The sequence below is a fragment of the Terrapene carolina genome, unplaced genomic scaffold, assembly GCF_002925995.2.
Source record: "Terrapene carolina triunguis isolate 2854851 unplaced genomic scaffold, T_m_triunguis-2.0 Scaffold96, whole genome shotgun sequence".
NCBI classification, from domain to species: domain Eukaryota; kingdom Metazoa; phylum Chordata; order Testudines; family Emydidae; genus Terrapene; species Terrapene triunguis.
This window is the reverse complement of record NW_020664447.1, coordinates 18,291,537-18,312,813: the sequence shown is the minus strand read 5'-3', so window position 1 is coordinate 18,312,813 and position 21,277 is coordinate 18,291,537. Positions and strand designations below refer to the sequence as shown.

Here is a 21,277-nt window from a genome sequence, read left to right as displayed (position 1 = left end):
GTATTTCTGCAATATAAACCCTGTTCTTGCCAGATTCTGTGAGCAGGTTCTGCCTCATACCAGATCTCTGATACAGGGCTTATGTCTCAGGCTCTCTTCCTACTACAGTCATCAGTAAATATTTCCATTTTGTGTTTGGAGGAAACAAAAAAACAAAAAACAGTCACCCCAAAAACACCACAGTTGATATAATACTTTCCATTCCAACAGTAATTCAGGAGGATGTTAAAGGGTAGCTACTAAAGTTAGACATCATCAAATCTGTGGATCTGAATAATTTGCATCCAAGAGTTTTGAAAGAGCTGGCTGAGGACTGCTTGTATTACTTTATCAATAAATCTTGGAACACTGGGGAAGTTCCAGAGGACTGTGAGAATGCTAATGTACAAAATTTGCAAAAGTATAAACAGGATTATCTGGGTAATTATAGGCCTGTCAGCCAGACATCAATACCAAACAAAATAATGGAACAGCTGATATTGGACTCTATTATTAAAGAATTTTAAAAGGGTAATATAATTAATGCTAATAACATGAGTTTATGGAAAATAGATCTCATCAAACTAACTCAATATCATTTTTATGACATTATAAATTTGGTTGATAAAGGTAATAGTGTTGATACAATAGACTTCGGTAAGGCATTTGACTTGGTACCACATAACATTTTGTTTAAGAAACTAGATACAAAATCCACATGGCACACGTTAAATGGATTAAAAACCTGACAAGTCTCAAAATATAATTGTAAATGGGGAATCATTATCAAGTGGGTATGTTTCTAGTGGGATTTTGTCACAGATTGATTCTTGGCCCTATGCTGTTTAACACTTGCCTTGGAAGAAATCATAAAATCATCACTGACAAAATTTGCAGATGACCAAAAGAGTGGGCGAGTGGGCAATAAAGAGGAGAGGTCCCGGATACATAGCGATCTGAATCGCTAAGTAAACTGGGCACAAGGAAACAACTTGCATTTCAATATGGTAAAGATGTAAATCTAGGAGAAAAGAATGCAGCGATACTTACAGGATGGAGGATTATATCCTGGGAAGCAGTGATTTTGAAAAAGACTTGTGCGGCGGGGTCATGGTGGATAATTAGCTGAACATGAGCTTGCAGGGTGACAGAGGCCTAGAGAGCTAATGTGCTCCTTGGATGTATAAACAGAAGAATATGGAATAGGAGCAAAGGGGATATATATTATCTTTGTATTTGGCATTGGTGCAACTGCTACAGGAATACTGTGTCCATTTCTGGTGTCCACACTTCAAAAGGGTTATTCCTAAATTGGAGAGGGTCAGAAAAGTGCCGTGAGAATGATTAAAGGATTGGAGAATGTGCCTAATAGTGGTAGATCCCAGGAGCTCAGTCTATTAGTTTATCAATGAGAAGGTTAAGGGGTGACTTGATCACAGTCAGCACCTACGTGGGGAATAGAATTTTGATGATAGAGGGCTCTTCAATCTAGCAGGCAAAGGTATAACAAGATCCAATGGCTAGAACATGAAGCTAGACAACTTCAGACTAGAAGTAAGGTGTAATTTTTTAACAGTGAAGGTAATTAACCACTGGAACAACATACCAGGTGTTGTGGTGGATTCCCTATTAATGGAAATTTAAAATCAATATTACATGTTTTTCTAAAATATATACTCTAATTCAGCCACAGCTGTTGAATTTAAAGCAACAGTTAATTCAGGGAAGTCTGTATTAGGTAGATGTCATTACATCAGATTAGATGACCGCAGTGGTCCCTTCTGGTCATCAAATCTATGATATACACATACACTTTATGAAATTAATGATCCCTGCGCTCATCCATCTTCACACATGTTGTGTGTGTGCACCCACGCGCGCACCAGTGATGCAGTGCAGTACCCAGTTTTTAAGCATTTGGTTGTATAAGGAGTTACCTCTCACTTTAAGAAATGTCAGCCCAGTTGTCTCCTTGTGAAATGATGATGACCTTGCTCCAGCTGTCTCTGGAGGAATGACCCATGAGAAAAATCCAGCCACTGCATGGGTCTCAATGTTTCACACATTTGCTTTGATTGGACAACTACAATCTTAGGCCACTTGATTTAGCTAGCAACAAGTGCTCTGGAAATAACTGGTACAAGTGTCCTTACTACACTTTTTGCATTACCTTTTATATTTGTTTTTCAGCAAATGAAAAGATTGAAGACATCAATGGCTGTCCAAAGAACAGATCTCAAATGGTAAGTGGCAAAGCAGCAGTGCATATGTGTGTTACTCGATTCCTAGTAAAGTGTGACAGTTAATTTAACTGAGTATTGTGAAATGCTTGCACCAATATAGAAGGGGAAATCTGGACTGTTAGTAGAACTGATGATCCATTTCTCATCCTATTGAAGTCAAAAGGAGAAGGATTGGATCTGAATCTATTAGCACAAGGTACATAACTTTTCTTTCTGTGATATTTTAATGTTTTTGTGATAGTCTGTTTAAATAAGAATATACAAAAAGTAAATACTGTGCTTTTATTTCATAATATTTTTTGCAGAAGCAGGAAAGTAGATGTGCAACTGGCTTTTTGTCAAGGTTGCTGCAAATAAAATGAAGTATTTTAAGGCTAATGGACTATGATCTCTTAAGCTCTATTAAGATCATCTCCATATTTTAGGTCCTTCCAAAAGACAGAATTTTTTCACACATTAACGGTGGTTATGCCAAAATAGAAAGGAATTTGCAAATGTGTCTTTGGAAGTTCTAATGAAAAATTTAAAATGTGCATTGTCTTTTTTGATTCAGTGATGAGTTTTTATCTGTAAAATGTTCATACTTATCTGGTTTGTATTTAATCTGTGAAACCAAGCACCAAAAGATACAGTAGGAGAACTCAAAGTATACAGTACATGAAGAGTATGTTTGCTATTAGTGCAATTAATATTCTAGACAAGATATTTGAGAATATTAGCAGTAATAAGATTATTTAAAATGTACTGTAAGAAGGAAATTATTTAATATATTTTAAACAGAGGCCTTTGTTCTTCAGTATTTTTTTACAGAATCCATGTGATGACATTAAATCTAAAATATGTACAAATTACAGCTGGATACTGAATTTAGGATTATTTTAGTATAACTTCTATACCATATTTTATGTGTGGTTTTAATTCTTAAATTTTTTCACTGTGTGTTCAATTTGTATATATCTGATGATGGAACCAGTTGAAGGGTTAAAGGTTTGGCAGCAGTTTTCCATCCCAGAGCCTGAAACTGTTTTGTGTTTTAATATTCCATTTCCCCCGTCTTTGAGGTTAACCTCTTTATATCCACAGAGAACCACTCCTTAAAAAGAAAAACATCTTTACAGATTTATCTTTGCTACTTTTACTCCTTGGTAGAGATTGGCTGCTATTCTTGCTGTAGCCACAGCAGCTGTCTAGATTATAAATAATTGAGGAAACTTTCAAGATCACTGTAATTTAATGTTTCACAAGTGTATTGTAAGAACTGAATTTCATTCATGAGCTACAGGCAATACCAAAATACATTAAAAAATATCTATTACATTGTAACTGAAAGTTAGATTAACTCACTTTTTCTCTAAGAACTAAAGTATCTCTTCTGGTGTTTGCAGCCAGAGCCGACACCAAGGGTTGTTGCAGAAGCCAGGTTTGGGCATAATGGCTGTCAGCATGTGTGCTAGAGCAGGAGCTGTGTAACATGCTAAAAGGGGGTATTCTACCTTCACTTCCTGCTCCAAGGTACTGACCCTGCACTCCTGGTGTGTGCAGAAGGATGGATTGGGGCAGGGCTGTCTACCCTGTTCCACTCAGTTTAGGATGCTTAGCACTGTAGTCAGTGCTGGACACTCCGGTTCTTTACCAATGGAAACACAAGATCATCATGGCTGTTCCTTGCACTAATGTGCATATCCACGTGGTTATCCATGACTGAACACTAAAGGCCAATGTTTCTCAGTGTCTGTGCTCTAAGAATATAATACAATGTAAACCAGAGGGGGTAATGTTTGCAATCATTTGCATTGGGTCAGTGGGCACAACTTTTCTCTAAGATCGACACTGTTAATTTGGATGGTGCAGTCTGCATCCCTTGATGCACTTGATCGCGGGAGGCCATGGCTTCATCTCAACTCGTCCCATTTGGGTAATTTACACCTCTGATGACACTAAAAGGGATCAGTCCCTGCCCTCCCCAAAGCACAGGGACTGTTATTATGCCTGGCCCTTGTGGAGAAAATTCCTTGTGTCCTTCCAGCCCTCACACATACACCAGGACACACAGTCTCGCCCTAGTTTTTTACCTAATTGTTCAGTCACAGCTGTGTATAACTACATTACAGCTTCTAACAATTGGATGTTAACGTTCAATAGATGGAAAAGGCACATGACATCTTTGCCTCTCAAATAGAAATACAGCACAGCTTACTATGAAACTGTACTACTTTATACATACTATTAAATGCCTTTTCATAACTGTCCACTATATAAGAACTAATTTTTCTGGATCATATGTATTTATGTAATATATATTTGTTTAAATAGAACAACAAAGGCCTATAATTGACAGTGATTAGTTCCAGTTGACATGAAGACAATGTATGGTAAACTAAGCATATAGCGGTATAGAGTGGTCCAGAAAAATTCAGAGACCATCCCTACAATTGTAGTTTTTCTGCATAGAATGAGACATGTCAGAAAATAGCTTCATTCTTGAAGAACAAAAGAAAAAAAATCCATTTCCTGTTTGTGTGCATGTTGTAGAAAAAACTATTGCAAACAAACATGGGCCAATGGAGCACAGCAGGGGATGCCCTTCTCTTGATATTATTGATATTATTGCATTACAGAAGCTAGGCAACTGTTTTCTTATCTTATATTGATCTATTTTTTCACTGTCCAACGGCTGACATTAAAGACTCAATATCCGCCACTCTGCAGAGTTTGCAATACCATAGTACCATCTGTTGTACTTATAGGAAGTTACTGTAGTTAATGCTGGTTCCTTAGGGAACAGATGCTGAGTATTTAATGGTGCTTACAATCTTGTGAATATAGACATAGTGAAACTTCCTTTAGAGTAAAGTAGAAAGAAAGGCACAGGGTATTTCAGTAAATTCTGATGTATAAATAGCAGTTCTGGTTTTAATGACTGCTGATAGAATGAAGTTCTTCTGTGACACAGTGATGTCATTATACAGATTCTACTCTATATATGTGAGCATATCTCATGTACAGTGGTCTCCATTTTTTTAAAAAAAATGAGCATTTGTAAACTTCAGTACACAGCGATATCTGAAATTATCTTCTTCTGTTTCATATTTACCTAGGGCCTTCCATCCATGGTACTAAAGAGAAAACAGAGATAAAGCTCCTTACCCTGAATAGCTGAGGCCTTGATCCTGCCATCTGGTCCCTGTGGACACTAACACTAGTCCCAAACCTCAGTGAAGTCCGTGTGTAGGGCTTGTGGGGCTCCATGTGGGCACAGGCATCCACCCACCCTGATCAGATTGGTGGATGGGGTCCTCTGTTACATAAACATAGGAAATTATGACAACACATAAGAAAGAGTGAAGATGGAGATTATGGTTACAAGACATAAAGAACATGCAAAGTGAATATTTTGTCTGAAGCTTGAAAGATGAGAGTATTAAACTGGAGAATAAGACGGAGAAAAGAAAAGCACAATAGCACAGGAGTAGAGGTCAGTGGTGGAGAGCTATGTAAAGGAAGAGATTTTTTTTAAAATAGGGATTTGAAGGTAGATGGGAGAGGATGTTTGATGTAGTGGGAGAATAAGGATGTTGCAGATGATAAAAAGCCTGAAGGTGCAAGTAGGAGGAGATAAGTGGAGCATCGGGGTAGGAAGTAGGTAGAAAAAAGGTGTCAATATGTAGGCTGGGACAGAGCTGTGCTGTGCCTTCAACATCAGGATGGGGAGTTTTAAAGGGATTTAAGAAGGAGGCTGATATGGTCAGAGAAGTGGGAAAGGAAGATCATTTATCCAACAGGTAAAATAAAGAGGCACAAGGTAAGAGACCGAGAGGCCTGAGAAGTGGTGTTTACAGAGGTTGAGATCAGAGAGAACCAGAGTGTGAGCCAAGATTTTGGCAGTGTGGATGGACAGGAAGGGACAGATGTTAGAAATGTTAAAGAGGGAGTAGTATAGTGACAATATTTGGCAAGAGCATGGATAACCAAAGACAACCCCAGTGTTATATGAGTTTGAAGGAGTGGGAGGAGAGAGGAGCTGTTAATAACGAGGAAGGGGAATCTGTAGACAGAACGATGAGAGGGTTTGATTTATCCATGCTAAGTCTGAGGAAGCAGAGGGACATCCCAGAGGAGATATTGGAGACACAGGAAGCAATGTAGCCTGGGCAGAGAGACCACAATTTCCCCATATACTTAGAATAGGAAATAGCTGTGGTAACCATGAGATATCTGTGGTCATATGTCAATTCATCATTTTAATGGTGACTACTCTTGTATATCTGTCTATGAAAAAGAGATCATGACAACACCTGTCATACTTTGGCCCGTAATGCTCTGAAATGTCATCTATGATGCAGATATCCTATCATGTTGTATGGATAAAAGGAGGGAGTTCAGTCTTTCTGTTACTGTTCATTTGGCTAGAGATTGTGCAGAGTTAGTCTATTTTTAGTCCAGTATGGGCCAGAGCCTGCAACACTTCTTATTAATATCATTGGCATGACTCATTGAGTAATGATCAGGCCCATATTATCAATATGTTGACTTTAACTTGCAAGGAAAACCTGCTTCAGCAAAGGGAAAAGGAAGATGTAGCCAAAGATAAAAGATATCAGGTATATTTAGAATATAGAGGTGAAACATAAATATTAATTAATGTTATAACACAGGGCATACAAGACTCAGTCCTGTAAAATATTTAGCTTAGCAAAATTAGGCTATCGGACTTAGGATAAGTTAACATAAGCAAGTTAATAATAAACCTGCCTAGCTTGGGTCTATGTTTGTGATATGCTGATTTTCTGAAATAATTGCTGAGTTTGGATAACATCTGAGAGAAAGATTAGTAGATGACCATTGGTAGCCAAGGTGAGATGTTGGAGACTTTCTTAAGGTAACTGCCTATTAATATGGTGATACAGTGGTGGAAATGTTAATAAGTATAAGGGGAACTAATGAGTTAGCCTATGAAAAATGGGGCACTCCAAAAGTAGAGGGGCATGGAAGTTCAAATAAGGAAAAGGAGTTAAAACCTTCAGCGATCTGTATGGGCATCAGCATAACACATTATAAAAGGTGTTGTGGCTCGTGTGCCTTGGTGTGTGGGAGATACCAGGACGATGACCACTGGTGGTGGTGATGGTGAGGGTGATGATGAGGACTAACATTTCGGGTGTTTCTGTAAGGCCTTGTATGAGTAATGCAAATATTATTAATTTTGTAATGATCTCACTTTACCAGATTGCAGTGTGTGTATTGTTTGGTTGGCTACTAAAAGTAATGATTGTAGAAAGAGCACTGTGTAGACTCTATTGTGCACCATGCGGTCTCTGTTCTATTAAAAACTTCTCTCTACTGTAGTTGATCTTGGGGGCTGAACTCTCACAGATTAAAGTAGGTATAAACCCTCACTTGGGTGGGTAATTGGTTAAAGTATTCCATAACTATAGAGGTGACTACAAAGGTTTGTTGTAAAATGATAACATCTTGGTTTTAGTGCAACACAGATGTCATTCAGCAGCATAACAGCTCTGAATGATATAGCGTTACATGTAGATGAGATGTCTAATTTGTACTTTTGAAGTGAACTGGTAAGTAATGTGTGAGATGGCCCTTACAGTAGGCCTGAGTGGAGGGCTGTGGGAAGCTGAGCCCAGAACAAAGGATCAGTCCAGGAGGGATGTTATCTGAGCTGAGAGGACACTCAGGGTATGTCTACACTACAGAATTAGGTCGATTTTATTTAAGTCAACATTGAGCCTCCGATTTAAGCAAGTTGATTCTGCATGTCCCCACTATGCACATTGTGTCGGCGGAGCGCATCCTCACTAGTAGGGCTGGCATTGACTCTCAGAGTGCTGCACGGAGCAGAGTGGAATGTTGGATTGGGCTTGCAGTGCCTCATAGGACCAAAACATTTGTGCGGGTGGTTATGAGAACATGGTATTAACGTCCCGTGATGCACTTACCTCCCTTCCTCTCTCCCTGAAATGAACGTCAAACAAACCAAGCCTTTTTTGCGCCTTTTTCCCCAAGCCTGGGTTACCTGCACAGACGTCATAGCACGGCAAGCATGGACCCTGCTCAGCTGTACACTGTTGTTGTGAGTATTGCAAACACCTCATGCCTTATCCTGCGGTATTTGCTCAGCTGAAGCAGGAACTACTGCACAGAACAATGTGATGCCACGCAAGCAGACATGCTGGAAGCCATGGAGCGAGCAATACGCAGATGCTGGTGACAGTTGCGCATCACCTTGACACGGTGGAGCACAGCTTCTGGGCCCGGGAAATAAGCACTGACAGGTGGGACCACATAGTTATGCTGTCGGGGAGAATGGATTCTCCTCCTCTTCCTCATCAACAGTGTTCTCCTTGTTGTTGCCCGAGGTCATCCTGGGAGGTATCCACAGAGCATTTGGGGGTAGTGGTGGGGTCGCCATGTAGAAGCGGCATGTCTGTGGGGCAGAACCAGAGTGACTCTTCGCCTCCCTTGTCTTCTGGTATGCTTGCTGAAGCTCCTTTATTTTCATGCGGCACTGCTGGGTGTCCCTGGTGTAGCCCTTCTCCCCCATGTCCTGTGTGATTTTTGGCATAGATGTCAGCGTTTCTTCTGCTGGTTCGGAGCTCTGCCTGCACAGACTCTTCTCCCCACCCAGCAATAAGATTCACCATCTCCTGTGTGCTCCATGCTGGAGCGTGTTTGCGGCCTTGAGCATCCATTGTCAGCTGTGCTGACGAGCTCTCCATGCTGATCAAACAGGAAATGAAAATTCAAAAGTTCCCGGGGCTTTAACGGGGCGATTGTTTCGTGTGTACCTGGCTGAAGTGCAGTGGAGTTGAAAGTGCTGTCCAGAGCGGTCACAGCGGAGAATTGTGGGACACATCCTGGAGGCCAATTCATTTGAATTACACAGAGCAGTGTTTACACTATCCCATTGTCGTTGCATGGATGTCGACCGAAGCGCTATGCCTCTCATGGAGGTGGAGTACAGAAGTCGGCTTTACAAACCCTTTAGGTTGGCGGAAGGGACTTGGTAGTGTAGACACCTACATTATTAACTCGACCTAATGTGGCATATGTCGACCTAACTTTGTAGTGTAGACCAGGCCTCAGACAGGGAGGCTTGGCTGAGTGGAACACTGCAGGGATTCTCTCTCAGGAGACCTGACTTGGGGCTCTGGGAGACGAGTCATGGGGGACGAAAGTGAAACTGGGAGCTCTCAGGTGGCTGGTCTGGATACTGGGGCCTTGGAACAAGAGGAGAAAGTGTAAGGGGGCAGACGGTTAATGACTCTCCAGTGGGTGAGCTGGAAATGATATCCCAGGAGTGGGCGTGAAAATTGTTGTGAACCTGTTATATTTTGGGAGAATGGTTTTATCATGAGGGTTCTGTGGGCTGTTGGACATGTACAAGAATAAATACGTTTTCCCCCAGCAGACTTTTGAACTGGACATTGAGAAAGACTGTGTTCCTTTCATGGGAGGAAGAAAGGGGAAATGGAGGCAGACATACCTGTTATGGTGAGGCCTGTTGCATGTGGGTGCCCCAGGCAGGGATGCCTTGTCACAAGGGAAACCCTCCTCTCCCCTAAAAAATAAAATAAAGACACTTTACAAAGTGCCCTGAGGGTCAGTAAATTTAAGGGAGAAAGTAAATTCAAGAGTCAATGATCCCAGGATCAATAACAAAATGGGGGTTGCCACCAGGACACAAACCATAAAGAAATTTAACAATTAAAAGAACTGATCTTCATTTGCACCCCAAAACAAATTGGAATCCAGTGGAATCTTGGAACAGGTGTAATATGATTCATATGTCAGATGTATGTATGGTGAATATAAATGTACATTATTGAAATAATTGGATCTGCAGCCATTTACATCAGATGAGGATCTGACCTTATGTGTGTAACATCACTAAGTGGGCAGCTGCCTTCTGCACTAACCACCAGATATTTAATTGCAGCTTTATAGATATAAAAAACAGAGACTTTAGGGCAATGCCTTCCAATTTGTCTCTTAAAAGTCATTTTTGTTATAGTTAGAGACCTGAAAATTTCATCTCTGCAGTTTCTCACCATTAGCACTACAGTTACTATCCACTCAGCATAGGGAGATTGCAGAGGACACACCTTGGAATTTGTCAGTTAACTGCAGGGATCACTTTTAAATGCTGTTCGGCATTTCCTATCTGATGCTGAGCTGAGGATGCTGCCCCATGTTACTCAAAGCCAAATTCAGCCCTGGTGTAACTCCATTGTCTTCAGAGTAGTTGCACTTGGTTGCACCAAGGTTGAATCTGGTTTCAGGAGTGGAAATTGCACTCAAGCTCTAACACCCCACAGAGAAATTCCACAAAGCTGCCTAGTTGACCCTCACACTGTCTTTATTTTTGGATAATCAGCAGTCACTGGAGCCTGATCCTCCAAACACTTTTATGCCATTGTTGTCTAGATGGGTGTGACTAGTTGCAATAAATCTTCTGAAGGTGCCCCTCCCAAGAACCTCTCACTTTGGGGGGGTCTAGACACTAGAGCACCCCCTTCCCAATGCAGAGTTCTGCTGCCTAGAAATGTGCTGTTACGGTAATTCAGAGAGACAGTAGTGCAGAAGAGATCAAAAGCATGACAAACGTTTTTTTCTCCATAACTTCCAGGCACAGGATTTCTTGGAATCATAGTTCGATGGTTAAATAAAGATGTGTATTTTCAAATAATTCTTCTCTAAGGTTATCCTGAGAAATCTGATGCAGGGAACTTTTGTGTCTTGGTTTTTGTTAGGCCTTATTATTAACTTGACTTTGTTACTCAGTAAGTTTGTGTTTAAATGTTACATCTGTTTGGTGTTCCTATAGTAACAAATGGACATCTTTTGGCTTTAGCCTGGTATTTTTCAGCACAGCTGTATGTTAGTGTGAAGGGAAAAGCATTACCTGGATCAATGCCAGACTTACTATGGCAGCCACAGGCTTAACTCCTTGACTGCATGCTGAGATACTTGGCTAAATATTGAGTATGGGAATGTCTAACACTGCATTTTTTTAAGGTAGCCTCAGTCTCACTTGATCACAGTAGGGGCCTAAATAAAAACAGAGCCCCCTCAGTCGGAAAGTGCACAGGATGCTTTCTCTTGCCTTTTGTCCTTTAAAGAAAGAAAAGAAAAAAAGCATAGCTGCAGTGTGCATGAGCTTCTGCATCTTGCTATATATTGAAAGGGGACCTTTTTGGAATGGTCTCCCACCCAGGAATAAGCAAATATGTGCTTTACATGTGTCACACTCACGTTAGTAAGTGATAGCTTTGATATGCTGTAGATGAGATTTTTTTTCCCCAGTAAAAGTGACTCACATTTTGATGGCTATGATTTTATTCTGGGGCTGCTTAGTTTATTTTAAAAATTGATTACTTAATGCAACCAGAAAAGTAAAAAAGAGAAAATTAATTTATTATAACAATTCAAGGTTTAATGTCATACTAGGTGTCACGGAGTCCCCGGGCAATGCTCTGGAACTGCTCCCCACAAAACCAGTCAGGACATTGGGGAGCCTCCTCTCCCTTGGAGCAGACTGTCTTCAGGGCAAGAAGCTCACACGTCTTCACCTCCTGGGACTGACCTTGGAGCATTCTGCATATGTCCCTCCGTGCGCTTCCCACAGCGAGTCCGCCCAGGCGGGGTCCTGGGGAAGCCAGGGGTCCTGCACGCACCCCCACTTCGCAGTCAGATGTGACTCTTAGCCAGCCAGTAAAACAGAGGTTTATTAGATGACAGGAACATGGTCTAAAACAGAGCTTGTCGGTACAGCGAACGGGACCCCTCCGCCGGGTCCATTCTGGGGCCCAGCGAGCCAGACACCCACGTCTGCACTCCCTCCACGTCCCCAGCCAGCTCCAAACTAAAACCCCTCCAGCCCCTCCTTCTCTGCTGAGTTCCTTTCCCGAGCCAGGAGGTCACCTGACCTCTTTGTTCTCCCACACCTTTAGCATCCCCTTGTAGGGGGAAGGGCCTGGCCATTAGTTGCTAGGCGACAGAGGGTCGGTCAGAAACTGAGGCACCCACACAATATTCAGAGGAAACATTAAAAACAGTTCCACTTCATCACACTAGGATTTTGACATAAACCAGAAAGGACATCAGAGATGAGGCCGTCTTCACTCATCTTATTGTGCCTACATATTATAGCACATCTGTTATGTAAAATTGCCCATTACTGAGACCCTTGTCGGAACAACAGACACTATTAAGTTCAGTGTGGTTTCACTTGCTTGCACCAAGGTTGAATTTGGTCTCAAGAGTGGAAATTGTGCTCAGGCTGAAATGTGCAGAGTGAATTAAGGACAGATCCTTAACGATACAGTACTTATCTTTGGTCCTCAACATTATTTTCACTTGACCTTTATGGTAAAGGCCTTTTTTAAGCCTCCTTGCAGGGAAAAAAGATTAAAAGCAAGGGGCTAGGGAATCAATCAGACAGGAAATAAATTGTAGCCATAAATTTATCTCCCCTTATAGGATTAATTAATTCATTCCCTTTCTGAGCCCCAGCTATGGAGAAATCTTTGTAGATTTTCTAAATGGGATGGATCTGAGTAATGTAAGTTTAAAGCATATGTTGACAGCAAAAGATACCTGCTCATGTTTACATAGTTCAGGTCCTGCTTTCTGAATTCCACATAGTGGCTTTATTTTCTGAACAGAGACCCTATTTTCTCTATCCATAAGAAAAAATGTGCAGTGAGATACGTCATGAAACTCTTCATACTAAACCAGAATGTGACAAAGATTCTGTGTCAGGTTTGTGATTTAGTAGCTGAAGCTGTTTATACAACTGTTTCTTTTGCCACCTAGGCTTCTGTCTCTATTTGAATATGTCTCTATTTATAGAATACCTAGTACAAAGCTCTTCACACTCAAATATCCAAAGCAGGTCATACTTTTGACAAAGGATTATCCAGTCCAGAGAAATTAGCTTTCACTTCTGTTAGAGTGTCTGTTTGTAGATGTTTGATTTCAGGCTTCTGCTGATGCATTGTCTCTGTGTAAGTATGTTTAATTTGGTTATTTTAAGTAATTAAATAGTCTTACTCTAAAGCTGCTGGGATGTATGTCCAGGACAGTTTATTCTCTGGTTTTTGGCTGGATTTATTTTTATAAATCCCTAATCTAACTTGCTTATTTTGGACTAAACTGTGCCTTTGTCCTGGCTTATGCAGCTATAGTGAAGAGTGAGGAGGAGTAAGATCTTAATTTCCCCAATACTAATTTCTCACTACTGTTACTCACACCTTCTTGTCAACTGTCTGTAATGGGCCACTCTCTTACCACTTCAAAAGTTATTTTTCCTCCCTTGGTATCTTGCTGTTAATTGATTTATCTCGTTAGACTGACCTCACACTTGGTAAAGCAACCCCCATCCTTTCATGTATTTATACCTGCTCCTGTATTTTTCACTTCATACGTCTGATGAAGTGGGTTCTAAGCCATGGAAGCTTATGCCCAAATAAATTTGTTAGTCTCTAAGGTGCCACAAGGACTCCTCGTTGTTTTTGCTGATACAGACTAACACAGCTACCACTCTGAAACACTCCCCAGTGAGACTGTGTGTAGGACCTGGTTGCTGGGTCCAGGCACAGGAAGGAGAGCAGGGACTGTATACCCAAAACGTTCACTCTTCTGCCACCCCAGCAAGTAAGTGGGCACAGAGTAGGTGGAGCCACGGACTCCACCCTCCTTACCACCCCCAAACACGCATGTTGGCCAGCCATGATGGCGAGGCTATGCTGTGTCTGGTAATGGGCTGTCACAGGAGCTGTCACTCCTTCTCTCTTGCCACCATGGAAGAGAGGAGCTGTGTTCTTCAGAGAGGTGTATTCTTACCAGAGCTGTTGCTGGAGTGGGTAGCTATGAACTGCCCCCTACACTAGCTTGAGCCTAAATGCTTGATCTAGCCCATTAATATTGAAGAACATGGTGCTAGATCAGCAGATGGATGGAGCTACATCATTTTATCCCAATTAAGGATTTGGCCCATGATGTTCTTTCCTTGTTTGAAATTAATCCATACATGCTATTTTAATTTTGAAAATGAAATACACTATTTATTTATATAAAGAAAGTGGCCCAAAGCAACATACAGACAGAAAATGTTTTATTTAGAGGAAAGAATTCTAAAGCCATATTCTAAATGTTTCATGTGATTATTATAGTTCTTTGTTTCAGGGTTTGATTGATTTCAGAATTAATTTTACACATTCAGGTTACAGATTGAGATATCGAATCCTTCAGTACTTGAGTTCCTGGATGGGGATGAAAAACACAGCATACAGTAACCAGTACCACATATTTCCATGCCTTCTGCAGGCGTCTAACCTCTTAATTCCAGTTTGAATTTTTTTTATATGTAACTTAAAGGTTGGTGGTTCTTATAGTGATTGTTCTTATGGATTCTTTTTCTGATGCACAGGCACCATAGAACAGATTCTTTTTGGCCACACCTGCGCCCTGGAAATCTTGGCGCCCCCCTTCACCACCCTCCAAGTACATAAAGGGCACAACCAGCCCAATGGACCCTCAGTTCCTTCTTACTATCCATGGCAGCGTGATGGAACCTCTGCAGTGTCCCCTTACTCGGCTCACCATGCAATCTCTTGTTAGGCTAGTTAGTGGTCTCTAACTCGTGGTTTCTATAGTTAGTGTAGTTAGTATCATTTTAGTTGTTTGTATCATGCCCCCCCCCCCCAAAAAAGGCAAAACTTATTGTAATAGATTTGAAGATATCCCTGATACTGGGACCCAAGCTGCTATGGCTGAGTCCTGCTGTATTGATCTGAAGGGTCAGAAGAGTGAAAGATATTATAAACACTTGCATTATTCAACATGAAAACAGTGATAGAAAAGTTTGGTTTTTTTTCTACAGAGACCGTGGTTTATATGGCTGCTTGGAATACATCCAAAAGCATTCATTCATTGATCAAATGCAAGAAAGAACAAGAAATCAAAACAAGCATTTATATTGAAACTAAAACTGAGTAGTTATGCAAAACAAACTTAATAAAAGCCTATTAAAATCTCTCTTCTTTTGGAGGCAAAATGTCACTCTCTTTTTTTCACTAACACACTTTTCTTTGATGAAAAGGAAAGGGTTAATTTCACTCTGTCTTGCTGTCTGAAGTACATTCATGTCTCCTGTTTTTAACAGACAGGCACAAGGTGAAGAAAATACGTGATAGAACTAGTGCGGGAAATATGACTTTTGTTGATGTTCTTGGAACACTGGATGGCTGGTCAGTAATGAATGGATACTTTAGGCTTGCAAGTCGGCCACGGTACCTGTTGCTTGGACCCAGGCTCACATTACAGTCAAGGATATCATCTGATTTGGGTCCTTTCTCCTCAGACAAGGCAGGGCTGGATGTGGTAATACGTGTAGTGCAGTTGATTTCAGAATCTGTTGAAAAGCTGAGTGGGAGAGGGGTTAGGAGGAAGAAAAATAGTGGAGCTGAAAGTAACACAAGGGGGGAGGATGACAGAACAGGATCTTATGTGCCTTTGCAGTGCTGACAATTGAGTGTCACCACTTATGGGCTGAGGACTGGATGTCATGAGGATATGATGACTTTCAGGACTCTCAGGTGAAAATAAAGTTCCTTAAACGAGAGCAAGGCCTGCTGACCTTCCTCTCGGGAAGAAAACCCTGCGGTCTGGTCTGCTGTGTCCGCTTGTGATCGAGGACGTTGAGACGAGATGCGATAAGCTGAGCTGGAAAGCCATGCTGCTTTTTTCAAAATCTCCTTTTAAGGACCCCAAAAGGCAGGAGAGGGGAATGGGTGGCATAGTTCATCCCCTTGTTATTTCATTCAATTAAATCCATTTCTGTAAGGCCAAACTTGGTATAGGTAGCGTTAAGTCCAATCTCTACATAGTCTTTGACCCCTGTCAGTAGGCCCTTTTTGTTTGGACTAATTCAGCCTCTGTCTGGTTTTCTTGCACCTGTTTATAACATTCTTTTATTAAAATAGCTTGACCTATTTTCATGGTTAATTTCCAAGCAGACAAAAGTTATAGACCAGTTGTCACAGTAGTCCCCAGGATTTAAAATTTGCCCCTCTTGAAGGCTGCTATCAGATGAATGATGGGCACTTTAAGTGCCTCTTTAGTCTGGGTAAAGGGGCACATTCCTGATGTGTTCAATTGTTGTTCCTTTTCCAAACTGCTGGAGCACTCAAGGGCCGGGGGGTTGATTCCAGGTTCGCTGTCACATGCCTTTCTCATCTCATGGGCTCCATGGCTCATGTAGGCCTACCCACCAATCCTGTTAATATTGAGAATCTTGAGGAAACTCCGACAAGATTCAGGTGTAGTGATCGTGGCAGCCCCAGACAGTTCTGGTACTCAGAGTAGGTGAACCTGCCTCATCACAAACTCTGCTCACACTACCTGCTCTACTGTATATCATTGAGTAAAATGGATGTTCGAACATACATCTGGATCCAGTATCATTACATCTGACAGTCTGGATGCAGGCTAGATAGCTGCCACGAAAGAAGTTGTTCAGCTGATGTCCAGACATCTCAGTGCATAGCGGAAAAGCCTCTGCTAGACTGTCTTGTGCTGTTATGCAGCAAAATGCAAGAGATTTTCTATTTGGGAAGTACAGCGTCCCCTGTCTCCCTTGGAAGCACCTGTTTCTGCTATTCTGAACTATCTGCTAACCCCAAAATATTAAGGACTATCCATCAGCTCCCTAAGAATACATTTAGCAGCAATTGCAGCACATCCTCCTCCTATTCAGGGCTGTATCATATTTTCCCATCCTACAGTTGCTAGATTCCTAAAAGTTCTCATGCATGTGTTTCCTTATTCTGGGAGCCACCCCCTTCCTGGGACCTCCACAGTGTTATCTGGCTTAATGGAACTTTCCTTTGAGCACCTAGCAACCTGCTCTTTTTACCTATGAAGACAAGCTTTTTAGTAGCCATGATATCAGTTTGGGGAATTCAGGCCCTTATGGCTGGTTCCCCTTACACATAGTTCCATAGAGATAACGTGACTCTTAGGCCGCACCTCAAGTTCCTGTCTATGGTTGTTTCTGATTTGCATTTAAATTTTTTGGTTCACCTCCCAGTTTCTTCCCCAAACCACTTAAACCAGGTGAAAGCCAAATTGTAGTCCTTTAACATGGGCAGGGCTATTTCATACTAGCTGGACAGGTCAAGACCCCTCAGGAGCTCCTCCAGACTGTTGGTAGCCTTTGCAAATAGGATTAAGGCTCAAGCTACTTCCACCCAAATGTTGTCTAAATGGGTATCTAACTGTATTAGATCCTGTTAGAGATAGCCAGGTTAGATCTATCTATGTAAGTTAGCAACCATCCTGTCATGGTTCAGGCAGTTTCTGTGGCTTTTTTAAGAAGTATGCCTTTTTCAGAAATTTGCTGGACAGCTTCACAGGGATCAGTCCACATTGTCACCCAGCACTACTACTTAATTGTGGCTTCAGGATCAGATGCCCACTTTGTTACAGCTGTCCTACGGTCCTTGTTTACATAGGGCTCCTATCATCCACTTTCTACCTATGAGGTCACTGCTTGCTAGTCACCAGAACTGGGATCCATGAGGCCAATCACTTGAAGAAGAAAGAATGGTTACTTATCTGACAGTAACCATGGTTCTTCAAGATGTGTTGTCCATGTGGATTCCAAAATCCGTTCTTTTTCTGCTTCTACAAAGTCCTATAGATACAGGATTCAGTACTGGCAAAAAAACTGAGGGATGATTGGGTCCACTCTGCCCTTTATGCCCTTGCGTGGGAAAGTGCGAGGATCCAATGGACATCGCTAGCCAAAAAATATGTGATCTCATTTGCACAGGACACATACTCACCAGAAGCAGAATACATGTGGACTACACATCTCAAAGAACCACAATTACTGGAGTGTGAACGGAATTCAACGTTATTGGCCTCCAGGAGCTATCCCACAGTGCTTCATTGTGACCGCTCTGGACAGCACTCTCAACTCAGATGCACTGACCAGGTAGACAGGAAAAGCATCAAACTAATATGCTCCAGCATATGGTTGAGCTGCAGGAAAGGCAGCAGGAGCAGAGACCACCGCTACAGCCCTTGTGTAACCAACAGCCCTCCTCCCCAAGTTCCATAGCCTCCTCACCCAGACGCCCAAGAACGCAGTGGGGGGGCCTCGGGCCACCCAGCCACTCCACCCCAGATGATTGCCCGAGCATAGGAAGGCTGGCCTTCAATAAGTGTTAAAGTTTTAAAGTTTTAAACTGCAGTGTGCCCTTTTCCTTCCCTCCTCTCCCACCCCTCCCGGGCTACCTTGGCAGTTATCCCCCTAGTTGTGTGATGAATTAATAAAGAATGTATGAATGTGAAGTAACAATGACTTTATTGCCTCTGCAAGCGGTGCTCGAAGGGGGGAGGGGAGGGTGGTTAGTTTACAGAGAAGTAGAGTGAACTGGGGGGTGGGGGCGGAGGGTTCATCAAGGAGAAACAAACAGAAGTTTCACACCGTAGCCTGGCCAGTCACAAAACTCGTTTTCAAAGCTTCTCTGATGCGCACCGCGCCCTGCTGTACTCTTCTAACCATCCTGGTGTCTGGCTGCGCGTAATCAGCGGCCAGGCGATTTGCCTCAACCTCCCATCCCTCTTACTCTCACAGATATTGTGGAGCGCACAGCAAGCAGCAATAACAATTGGAATATTGGTTTCGCGGAGGTCTATCCGAGTCAGTAAACTGCGCCAGCGCGCTTTTAAACGTTCAAATGCACATTCCACCACCATTCGGCACTTGCTCAGCTTATAGTTGAACAGGTCCTGACTACTGTCCAGGCTGCCTGTGTATGGCTTCATGAGCCATGGCATTAAGGGGTAGGCTGGGTCCCCAATGATAACGATAGGCATTTCAACATCCCCAATGGTTATTTTCTGGTCCGGGAAGAAAGTCCCTTCCTCCAGCTTTTGAAACAGACCAGAGTTCCTGAAGACGCGAGCATCATGTACCTTTCCCGGCCATCCCACGTTGATGTTAGTGAAATGTTGTGATCCACCAGGGCTTGCAGCAGCATTGAAAAGTACCCCTTGCGGTTTATGTACTCGGTGGCTTGGTGCTCCGGTGACAAGATAGGGATATGGGTTCCGTCTATCTCCCCACCACAGTTTGGGAATCCCATTGCAGCAAAGCCATCCACTATGACCTGCACGTTTCCCAGAGTCACTACCCTTGATATCAGCAGTTCTTTGATTGCGTTGGCTACTTGGATCACAGCAGCCCCCACAGTAGATTTGCCCACTCCAAATTGATTCCCGACTGACCGGTAGCTGTCTGGCGTTGCAAGCTTCCACAGGGCTATCGCCACTCGCTTCTCAACTGTGAGGGCTGCTCTCATCCTGGTATTCTGGCACTTCAGGGCAGGGGAAAGCAAGTCACAAAGTTCCATGAAAGTGCCCTTATGCATGCGAAAGTTTCGCAGCCACTGGGAATCGTCCCACACCTGCAACACGATGCAGTCCCACCAGTCTGTGCTTGTTTCCCAGGCCCAGAATCGGCGTTCCACTGCATGAACCTGCCCCAGTAACACCATGATTTGCACATTGCTGGGGCCTGTACTTTGTGAGAGGTCTATGTCCATGTCAATTTCCTCATCACTCTCGTCGCCGCGCTGCAATTGCCTCCTCGCCTGGTTTTGCTTTGGCATGTTCTGGCTCTGCATATACTCCAGGACAATGCGCGTGGTGTTCATAGTGCTCATAATTGCCGCGGTGATCTGAGCGGGCTCCATGATCCCAGTGCTATGGCGTCTGGACTGAAAAAAGGCGCGAAACTATTGTCTGACGGAGGGAGGGAGGGGCGAGTGACGACATGGCTTACAGGTACAGGGAATTAAAATCAACAAAGGTGGCTGTGCATCAGGGAGAAACACAAACAACTATCACACAGAATGGCCCCCCCAAAGTTTGAACTCAAAACCCTGGGTTTAGCAGGCCGTTGATTTCACAGAGGGAGGGGGAAGCAAATGTATACAGAACAAATCTGGTCCATCTATTTTTTACATCTTAAGCTGGCAGCAGACGGCGCAGCATGACTGATAGCCATCGGCATCTTCTGGGTGCTTGGCAGAAGATGCTGTACTACGACTGCTAGCCATCATCGTCAAGACAGTTCAATAGGACTGCCGGCAGGACTGAGTATCCAGGAGACAAAACATGTCTGCCCAGGTGCCTCTGATCTAACTCACTGAGGAATACGACGACGATGGATACCAGTCGTAATACACCATCTACTGCCAAAAGGCAAGGAGCTGCTGCTGTGTAGCAATGCAGTACCACGTCTGCCGGCACCCAGATGACATATGGTGACGGTGAGCTGAGCTGAGCAGGCTCCATGCGTGCCGTGGTATGTTGTCTGCACAGGTAACCCAGGTAAAAAGGCGCGAATCGATTGTCTGCTGTTGCTCTGACGGAGGGGGAGGGGCCTGACATGTACCCAGAACCCCCCGCGACACTGTTTTTGCATCATCAGGCATTGGGATCTCAACCCAGAATTCCAATGGGCGGCGGAGACTGCGGGAACTGTGGGATAGCTACCCACAGTGCAACGCTCCGGAAGTCGATACTAGCCTCAGTACTGTGGATGCGGTCCGCCGACTTAATGCACTTAGAGCATTTTATGTGGGGACACATACAATCGACTGTATAAAACCGATTTCTATAAAACCGGCTTCTATAAATTCGACCTAATTTCGTAGTGTAGACATACCCTCGTAGTGTAGACCAGGCCTTAGATATCATGAATCAGAGCTTTCTCCGTGGTTCTTAGTGAATACATTTCTGCTGCTATTTGGCAGCTGCAGATATGTTTGTGGAAAGAAAAAAATCAAATATTGATGGGGATTTGGTGCCAGCCACGTATGTTGTGGTTTACATAAGAACCATGTGAGCAGCACACGATTTGTGTCTTCAGGCTCTGTACCTTCTAAATACAGACCCGGCATCAATCATCCTGCTTTACACTGTGAAAATGTTCTATCAGCACCAAGCTCTTTTGCTGTTAA

General features: G+C 42.8%; 1 protein-coding gene across 1 annotated transcript in view; it reads left to right on the top strand.

Annotated features, from left to right (window-relative positions):
* NAV2 (neuron navigator 2) overlaps positions 1-21,277 on the top strand; it is a 231,203-nt gene that overhangs the window by 8,863 nt on the left and 201,063 nt on the right. Inside the window, exon 3 of the mRNA XM_029911548.1 lies at positions 2,170-2,222. Coding sequence (XP_029767408.1) covers positions 2,170-2,222 — 53 coding nt within the window. The remainder of the gene's footprint in view (positions 1-2,169; positions 2,223-21,277) is intronic.